The sequence below is a fragment of the Calidris pugnax genome, unplaced genomic scaffold, assembly GCF_001431845.1.
Source record: "Calidris pugnax isolate Ruff unplaced genomic scaffold, ASM143184v1 scaffold102, whole genome shotgun sequence".
NCBI classification, from domain to species: Eukaryota; Metazoa; Chordata; class Aves; order Charadriiformes; family Scolopacidae; genus Calidris; species Calidris pugnax.
Window position 1 is genome coordinate 1,211,386 of NW_015090846.1, and position 9,804 is coordinate 1,221,189.

The 9,804-nt window shown below is 60.4% G+C and overlaps 1 protein-coding gene across 1 annotated transcript in view; it reads right to left on the reverse strand.

Moving 5' to 3' along the window:
* Positions 1-9,804, reverse strand: part of FIBCD1 (fibrinogen C domain containing 1) — a 28,768-nt gene that overhangs the window by 1,321 nt on the left and 17,643 nt on the right. Inside the window, exons 2-4 of the mRNA XM_014942731.1 lie at positions 8,429-8,905; positions 7,294-7,453; positions 6,137-6,340 (exon numbers count right to left, since the gene is read on the reverse strand). Coding sequence (XP_014798217.1) covers positions 6,137-6,340; positions 7,294-7,453; positions 8,429-8,905 — 841 coding nt within the window. The remainder of the gene's footprint in view (positions 1-6,136; positions 6,341-7,293; positions 7,454-8,428; positions 8,906-9,804) is intronic.

Consider the following 9,804-nt stretch of genomic DNA (forward strand, 5'->3'; position numbering starts at 1 on the left):
CCCCGCCACCCCCTTATTAGGCGTAGGTGCAAATTAGTAATTACAACCCCCTTGTAAATTGGGCCTTTCAAATCAGTAATTACATAGAGATGCTGGCGAGCGGGTCCCCAGGGAAATGCCAGACCAGGCTCCCGGGGAACGGATGAATGGGTTCAGATAAAACACTTCACTGGATCCTCTGCCTGCAAGTGGGAGCTCAGGAAACCCACGGCGTGTTCCTACGGGAAGGTGGCTGGTGTCCCCGGGAGGGTGGGCACCTTGCACCCGGGGCCAGGCTGCGTGTGGGAAACAGCCTGGGTTCTGCCATTGCAGGTGAGAGTGGAGGGATGGATGGACAGACAGACAGACAGACAGCATGACTCAAGGTCTGTCCCTGCAGCATGTGCTGCCCAGGTCAGTCCAAGAGACCCTGCGAATCATAGAATGGTTTGGGTTGGAAGGGACCTTAAAGATCATCCAGTTCCAACCCCTGCCCTGGGCAGGGACACCTCCCACCAGACCAGGTTGCTCCAAGCCCCCTCCAGCCTTGAACCCCTCCAGGGATGGGGCAGCCACAGCTTCCCTGGGTAACCTGGGCCAGGCTCTCACCACCCTCAAAGAATTTCTCCCTAATTTCTAATCTAATCTATATCTAATCTAAATCTACCCCAGTGGCAGGATGCTCGGTGCCCTGTAAAGCTCCCTGGTTCCTGCTCTCTCCTGGGCAGCCACCCCATTACCAGACATTGTTCCTGCCACAGCCTCATTAGTTTCTCACAGAAATTAACTGTGGGGCTCCTGCAGAGCCCCAAGATCCCAGCCAGATCCCCAGGGCTCAGCGCAGCTTTGTCTCCTTGGAGCCTTTCCCTTTTCCTCTCCCATCTGCTCATCGGCATGTCATGCCCTTGTGTGTTTCATCCCCTTTTATCCGTAGTTTTGGGTTTGATTTATTGACAACGATCCAGAAAATGCTGCTCTGTGTCCGACCATTTGAACTTAATTAAGCCTCCAGCCCTGGATTAATTGCATTAAACTTGGCTGAGCCAGCCTGCCTGATTGCCACCAAGCGCCACGCTCCCGTGGCCGTGGCAGGGGGGGACGGGGCACTGGGTGATTTAGGAACGACCACCCCATGTGCCAGCAGCCAAGGGGCCAGAGCACCCTGTTTTTGGTGCTGGGCTGTGCCACCGAGCCCGATCACCCGATTCCAGCATCCCAGGCTCGGGCAATGCCACCGAGCCCCGGTGCCAGCCAGGAAGCCTCCGTGCTTTTCTCCACCACAGGGATGCTCCATCGCAGCCTCCCCCCAGCTGCTCCTGCCAGGGTTTCATCCCAGCACGCGAGGAGACCCAGCTCAGGAGTTTCACACCAATTTGCCCATCACCAGACGGGCACTTTTGGGGCTGGGGATGCCCAGCGCAGGCTGCGGCGCGTTCCTCAGCACGGCACAAGCGCTGATCCTGCTGTACTTACCTTCTAGAATTAGAGCCTTAATTTTTATCCCTGCGTTGAGCACTTGAGAAGTTGCGGTTAAGCCCGTTTAAAGGGGCTTTCTTCAGGCTTGCTGGGAGAGGGGGATGGCACGGCTGGATGGGAGCCCGAAGCTGATTTTCCCCGGACAAAGTCTGCTCCGGCGCTGCCGGGTGTGGAAGGTGGCGGAGGCAGCACTGATGCTCCCTCTTAATCGGCTTTGACCCGGGGTTGTAAATAGGCCAATTGCCTGAGCGGTGCCCAGGGAAGCGTGCGGGACACGTCTCCCTTGGCTGAGCCTTGGTGTGTCTTGGCAATCACCCCAGGGCACCAAAGGAGCCCTCGGTGCCCTGCTGCCAGCCAGGCTTGGCCCCAAGGGGCTGGAAACTGGCTTGGAAGGACTGGTGGGCACTGGAGGTCCTGTGTCCTCCTGGGTCTCCTGTTCCATCCTCATCATCTCTTGTGCACAGTCCCTCCTCGTGCTTCACCTGTGTGCAGGTGAGGACATGGGAGCCTCCTCCTCACCCCAGCACTGGGATGCTGCCTGTACTGGGATGCTGCCTGCACTGGGATGCTGTCTGTACCAGGATGCTGCCTGTACTGGGATGCTGCCCACACCGGTGACCCGCAGCCTCGCTGCTCGCTCCCAGCCCTGCCTCGCTGCTCTTTTCCTCCTCATCAAATATGCATCACCCCCTCTTAAGCAAAAAGGATTTCCTTCCCTTCTTTAAAGGCAAGGCTGAAATATTTATCTCCCCTGCTCTCTGCCTCCCCTGGTCGCGCTGAGCTCGCAGGGGCAGGATCCTGCAAAGGCACCAACCCAGAAAAATGGGTTAAAGGCAGGGAAAAGCAGGAGTGCCAGCTTGTGCCTATGGTGGCATTGGTGGCAAGGGAGGGCTCTGCTCCCTCTACCCACAGCCCCCTGATACCAGACCCCACCAAACCCCCAAGGGGCTCAAAACCCCCCCATAGCCACAGCCTGGGGAGATGCTCGGCCATCACTTCTCTGCCACCGCAGTGCTCCAGCTCCTGGTCACATTTTTGGCAGCTGTGGCATGGCCACCCCGTAGCCCCAGCCCCGTGGCGTTCCTCTGAGTCCCATCACAGCAGGGAGACCATCTTTGGGTTCAGCCACGGAGCAGATAAACTGGGAGCATCGCAGGAGCCGGTGCCCGGGAGGTGCCAATCCCGTGTGACAGCCTACGACCATCCCCACTGGCAGCTGCCCATCCCAGGGACTTCTCCCTGTCCCCGCCAGCAGAAGTGTCTCATCCCTGTTTGTGGCGACACATAAATCACATCTTTTGGAAACAGTACACATTTCCCCAGGCTCGTCTCACCCGCTGCCTTTGGCTTGCCCCAGCTTGTGTGTAAGTGCATCAGTGTCTGCTCAAACCCCCCCAAGCCCACCCCAGGACCCCTCTGGTGGGTGATGAGCAGGCTGGGCACCATCTCCCTCAGCATCCCCAGCATGGCAGGTGCCCGTGAAGCTGGAAGCTGTCACTTAACATCACCACAGCCCTCATCCTGCCAGCACAGCCTTTTCTTCCGCATCCTTTGGCTTTCCCATCACTTCCCACCACATGCTGGACACGGAAAAAATGATGCTGATGTGGCCGGAGCTGTCGTGGCACCGTCGCTTATGGGGCTGAGATGCTGATCCTGGGGGGCTTTGCCCCATCTGGGCAGCAATGGAGGCTTGGGGGCACTGGGAGGAACACAGGGCGTTTGCAAAGACTTCCCAAGACAGCAGCACGTGAAGAGGCAACTTTTTCAGGCCTCTCAGGATGCTGAGCCTCCCCCACCCTCCATCACCTCGTTATTACTTTAATAACATGCTGGAGGTGAGTGTCAAAAGGGGGGTCAGGGTCAGGCTGGGCAATTACACAGCTGCAGCCCAGCACTGCCACAAGGCTCAGGTCACCCGGGGGAGTCTCTGCAATTAAAGTTGGCCCTGAGAGCAGGATGAGGATGCTCCCTTTGGCACCGGTGGGCACCGACCCAGACCCATATCCCAGGCAGCTGGGCTGGGCTGAGGAGGGGACAAAACACACTGGGGGGTTGTGCTGGGAGCTCCCTAGCTCTTCCCTCCCGTATTTCTTCACCTTCCTGCCATCCTGCTCGGCATGGGCATGGATGCCAGTGCTGGCTGCCCTCTGTGCCAGATTTCTGCTTTTTGACTATGCAGAAAAGGCAGCAAATGGCCCCAGAGCTGCAGCCGTGTGCTCAGCACAGGGATGCCCTGGGCTGGATGCGGCCATCGCAGAGACAAGAGGCTTTGGTCCAGTGAGGGCTTCCATATTTCTTCACCTTCCTGCCACCCTGCCCAGCATGGGCATGGATGCCAGTGCTGGCTGCCCTCTCTGCCAGATTTCTGCTTTTTGACTATGCAGAAAAGGCAGCAAATGGCCCCAGAGCTGCAGCCGTGTGCTCAGCACAGGGATGCCCTGGGCTGGATGCGGCCATCGCAGAGACAAGAGGCTTTGGTCCAGTGAGGGCTGTGCCTTCCTCAGCCTTCCCGAGGAAGAGGATGGGGAACAACCAGGACCCTGCCTCTGGCAAGGGGACAGGGTGACACCACAGATCAGGCCGTGGGGACAGGGAGGTGCTGAGCAGCACCCAGTGAGCAACCCCAGCCAGGTTTGTCCCCAGCAGGGCATCGGGGTGGCTCTTCTCCCCATGGTCTCTAAGCCGACCGTGCAGGCTAAGGTTTAGCTCAGCAGCTCCTGAGCTCCCCAGTCAAAATTGATTCAGCTGCTGCTATCACTTCCACCCACCCACCCACATGCAAATAAGCCCAAATGTCAGGAGTAATCGCTCCAGAGGAGGAGGAGGAGGGGAGGGAAATTTCCCAGGCTCTCCACCATGGTGCCCAGCTGTGCCATGGCTTACCTGGAGCCCTAAGAAGACCTCTCCAGCCCCACAAGGGATGGCTGAGACACCCCCTGCACCCCGAGGGACTGGAGGTATGTTTGGGAGCTGACACTCTGCAGAGAAGCCCCAAGAAATGGGAGCCTGGGATGAGCACCCTTGGCCCTGCTCTGGATGCCCCCGTCTCTGAAATGCTGGGATTTGGGACTTGTTTTGGCTCCTCTGCCCGGGTCAGGGCAGGGCAGAACCAGGGGGGTGCAGGCAGCCCCCCCGGTGCTGCTGGGTGTAAAATCACTTGCTTTGCCCCCTCCTCAGCCCAAGCCCGAGCCCTCCCGGCTGCAGCAGCTTTAAATAAGCCTCTGAGTGTCTCGCTAATCACCTTGGGCTGCTCTTCAGGCAGGGCTGGGGCTGGTGGAGGCTGTGCAAGGGGTTTGCAAGGACCCTCCTCACCCTGGGGAGCACACAGGGGCCCTCCTTTTCCCTCTGTGACCCCCTCCCAGGAGCTGGGGTCCCCGGGGCTGGGCTGTGCCTGTTTCCCTGCTGGAGCTGCTGGTCCTGACCTGTGTATGACAGGCTGCTCCCGCTCAGGGTGGGCTCTGGGCAGACTGAGGCCGAAGGCTCATCGGCCCCCCAAGGGCAGGGGGGCTAAGCTCCCTCCTGGCACCGCTCAAAGCTGCTTAGGGGAATCAGATCGCGGGGATTTGTCTCCTGCAGCACCCAGCTGGAGGGGCACTGGTCGGCTCGGCTCTACTCACCCAGCGTGTCCTCAGGGGAGAGGCTGCCTGTCCCCCCTCCAGTCCTGCTGAACCCCCTGCCACCTCCCTGGGGACCCCCTCGCTGTCCTGCTGGCACCCCCAGTGATGCCCTCCTGGGCAGGGGCTGCTTGCACCCAAGGGGTCGCCAAGGTGAGGGGCATCTCTGGGCTTGGGGCTGCCAGCGCCGTGTCCCCCCATCCCCTCTGCTCCCCCCCCCCATTACTGTGATTACGGGGCTGTTGCAGCCGCCGCAGCAAAGCGAATCGGACAGGGTGGCTGGGGAGAGAGTGAATCAGCATCACAGCCCCGGGCACCCCTGCATTATGAGGAGAAACGGGCTGGGTTTGGGGTCTGTCCTCAGCTCCACCAGGTCTCCAAGGACGGGGCAAAACTCAGCCTTTCACCCCATGGCACAGCTGCAGCTGTGCCGTGCCCCATCGGGCACCATCCCCACCGAGATTCACAGAATCATTTAGGTTGGAAAAGACCATTGGGATCATCAATTCCAACCATCTACTCTACCCTACAAAGTTCTCCCCTACACCGTATCCCCCAACACCACATCTAAACGACTTTTAAACACATCCAGGGATGGTGACTCAACTATCTCCCTGAGCAGCCTGTTCCAATGCCTGACTACTCTTTCTGTGAAAATCTCTTTCCTCATGTTCAGTTTAAACCTACCCTGTTGGAGCTTGAAGCCATTCCCTCTTGTTCTATCACTAATTACCTGGGAGAAAGATGAACTCCAGCTGTGTCATCCAACTCCCTGCATGAAAACACCCTCCAGCTCCTGCCGAGCTCCCCAAGCCTGGGACAGGTCTGCTGGGCTCCAGGGCAAGGTTGCTGAGCTCCTGGTAACACCAACAAGCCTGTTTGCTCCCTTCTTTGCAGGAATGGGCACCCTGTGCACTGCCAGACCCCATTAGCATTTATCCCCCAGCCTGATGACACATCCAAGCACCAAGAGTGATGTCTCCCACCCCTGGCATCCCAGTGTGGGGACAGCCCGTGGCTGGCGGTGGCATCACCCAGTGGCCCCCAACACGGCAGCAGCTCACCGTCCAGCCGACAGCCTGTGGCTGGTGGTGGCATCACCCAGTGGTCCCCAACACGGCAGCAGCTCACCGTCCAGCCGCCCCCGTCGGTCGTCATGTCACAGTAGACCTGGAAGCCAGAGGGATAGTGCGTGGGGAAGATGGAGTAAATCCCATCTTCTTGCTGTCCGCTCGCATAGATGTCAAAGCAGTCTCGGGGCCGGGAGCCTGCAGCGTGGCGTTGGGATGGGGTGGGACAAGAGGAGAGCTGGTTAATTAATGATCTAATTTAATGTCTTGCCATTTCTTTCAGGCGCTCAACCTTGCTGCCAGCTCTAGTTGGCGGCTCGGCGCTGCCCTGCTCTTTCCCTCTGTTCTCCTCCGATGCTCAGGGCCAGTGGTCCCCGGGGGTCTGGGCAGCCGGCGGGGACCGACCCCGTGTCCCTGTGTGATGGCAAGGGCAGGCTGGGACCCAGCTGAGGGGGAGGCAGCTGATGTCCAGGGGGAGCTGCAGGGAGTGTGGGCATGTGCTCCCAGCCCCAGGACGGTCTTACTCAGCTTCATCTTAACCAAATGATGCTGAATGTGACTGTTTATTCCGGGTCCCGTGCAGCGCTGCCCTCCGCACCCGAAGGAAGGGGAATGGGTGCTTCTTGCTCTGCTTTTGCCCCAGCTACGCCTGCACGGACACCGGGTGAGTCTCCAGGGGTGTGAGGTGGCTTTTGTGCTGGCTTTGCAGGCTGCTTTATGGACAACTAGGGGCCACACAGTGAGGAAAACCCCTTCTTGTGCAGCGCTGCCCTCTGCACCCAAAGGAAGGGGAACGGGTGCTTCTTGCTCTGCTTTTGCCCCAGCTACGCCTGCACGGACACCGGGTGAGTCTCCAGGGGTGTGAGGTGGCTTTTGTGCTGGCTTTGCAGGCTGCTTTATGGACAACTAGGGGCCACACAGTGAGGAAAACCCCTTATAGGACACAAATTTCCACCTCCCTCCTGCTCCACCTCCCTCCTGCTCCACCTCCCCCATCTTCTTGCCAGCCCCCTCACTGTATTAAATCCCTTCTCCAGGCTGGTTTCCCCCATCTCAAGTGGTTTTCTCCCTCCCTTCTTCTTAGGCAGAGACCTGCCGGGAGCATCCCCAGGTGCACCCCTCTCCCAGGGACCGAGGGGATGCTGTCTCACCGTTGGAGCAGCCCCGGGGCCGCGCTCCCCTGGCCGGCGCTCGCTGCAGGTCGGCCTTGAGCCGGGGCCGGGCACCACCACGGTCCTTCTGCAGCGTGTCCAGGACGTCGCTGACGGAGCTCACCAGCCGAGCCATGTTGGTCTGGCTCTCCGAGAGCAGCTGTGAACAGGGAACACATGGAGGGGACAAGGTTAAACCCCTTCCACCCACCAGCCCCTTGACCACCCCACCATGAGGATGCTCTGCCTGTTCCTACGGCTCCCCAAGTGTCTGCAGGCAGCAGTCCTGGGTACAGGCTGGTGGGGACATGAAAGCCACAGCAGATGCCCCATGCCATCTCTGGTGCCTTCTGACCCTGGGTCAGGGTCTAGGTAGCACCCATTGCCACCAGGGCTGAGAAATCCCCCAACTTGGGTGCGTCGGTGCCACCACCCCGTGGGATAAAGGGCATCTCTGGGCAAGGGACAGGATCATGGAGGCGGCAGGAATAGCTGTGTCCTGAGACAACCGTTGGCTCTCCACTGTCCCCCGAGGTGACCCAGGCTGGGCGAGTGACACGGGGTGGCGGTGGCAGAGCAGCGGGATGGGGAGCGAAGCGAAGCAGCGGGGATGGAGGAGCTCCGGCTGGAGGGAGATGAGCACCAGGAGGACTGGGCACAACCAAGCATCCAGCCGTGCCCTGGGTCTTGCTACAAAGCCCAGCAGACCCCCAGCACACCCAGGTGAGTGTTTCAACACAGCTCATTGGCTGGGAAATTTTTGGGACCATAAATAGGGGGGGTGTGGTGTGTGTGATTGCTGCATGGACCGCCCTTGGGGTGGTCCTGTGCCATGCTCTGCTCTGCTCGGAGCCCCCAAACTGGACCTGGAGCTGGGAAACCCACAACCTGGGGGGCTTGCTGGTACTGGGGCAGTTTGGGCAGCGAGACACAGCCAGCTGATGAGCTGGAGCTGAAGTTGTGCTTCCTAATTTGCAATTCTCAAGCACCCACCTTAAATCTCAGCTCCTTCTGCTGAAGGTCTGCCCTGGACACCATGGGCAGGGGCTGCAAGTGGCTACACTCCCAGGGACATGGGGACAGGGGGGGTCCTGTCCCCAAGGAGCACCCTGCAGCACCCCCAGCCCCGTCTCACCTGGATGAGCCTGCCCTGCTCTCCCTGCAGAGCGCTGAGCTCCTGCCCCATGGCGCTGTGCCCCTTCTTGAGCCCATCGCAGTCGGCGCGCAGCTGCACGGCGTGTGTCAGCAGCTTGGCCACCTCATCCGCCACCGTGACCAGCAGGGCCTTCTGCTGGCTCTTGGTGGCCTTGGCTTCGGCGTCGTGGTCGGTGACGGCACGCAGCAGGGAGGTCTGCAGCCCTTCCAGGCGCCCGAAGGTGCCGGTGGCGTCGGGGCAGTTGGGGTCGATGAAGATGTTGATGCGGGAGCTGTCGGCTTTCTCGATGGTGACCAGGGCGTTGGCTTCCTCGGGGTTGGTGCTGATGACGGGGGGCGACTCGGTGACGGGCGTGTGGTAGTGGTTCATGAAGAGGATGGCCCCCGTGACCGTCACCGCCAGGAGGACGGCCACCGAGAGCAGGACCGTGCACAGGATGTACCCGCAGCTCATCCTCTGCGGACAGAGAGATGGACACCGTGGGGACCCACCCGGGCAGACCCATCTCACCCTCCCCTTCATCCCAGAGGTGGGTTCAGACCCTCACGAGCTTTGCGGGGGTGGGTCCGGCAGTGAGGGAGGTGATGCTGGACACGGGGGTGGTGGCAGAGGAAGGGATGCGGGGACCTCGGGGAGCCCTGCGGTTCTGCCAGGGACGCAGAGGCCACGGGCAGAGAGAGAAAAGCAACTAAACCCAGGGAGAGCAAAGCAGCTGAACCCGCCCGGGAGCCGGAGGGATGAAATAATAACGAGAGCGAACGCGCGGCGGCCGCCTGCTCCCTCTTCCATGTTTTATTTAAGGTGGTGACACTCCACCAGAGCAGCCCCCGCTCCCTGGGAGGTGCGTGCAGGGCTCCCTGCTGCCGTGGGCACAAATACGGGGAGAAAACGGGGCAAAAAGGGATATCCCCTCTATCCCCTGGAGTGGGGAAAGCAAGGAGGAGAGGGAAGGCAGGGGCTGTCCCCGGCAGCAAGGGGAGGTTGTGGGTTGGTGCTGGGGCCACGTTGCCCTGAGCATCATGGGGTCCTGCTCTGCAAAGAGCATCTCCCATCCACGGGGTGCTGTGCATCCCCATCCCCTTGCACCCTTGCTGCTTGTTGGAGGGGAGCAGAGCTGCTCCCAAAGCCCTCGGGGCCATCCCAGAGCCTCCTGGTGAGGGGGAGTCGCTGTGGGAAAGGTCTCCGACCCCTCGAGCCCCTCTGAGAGCTCTGTCACAACAGGGACCCCCTGGCTCAGCCCCCAGAAGCTGCTCCGTGCGCACCAAGAGCCTTTTCTCCTTGCAAAGCAAGAAGTGCCAACGCTGTCAGCGTGGATGGAGCGAGCTGCCACCCAGCCCCATCAACCCCCCGTCTCC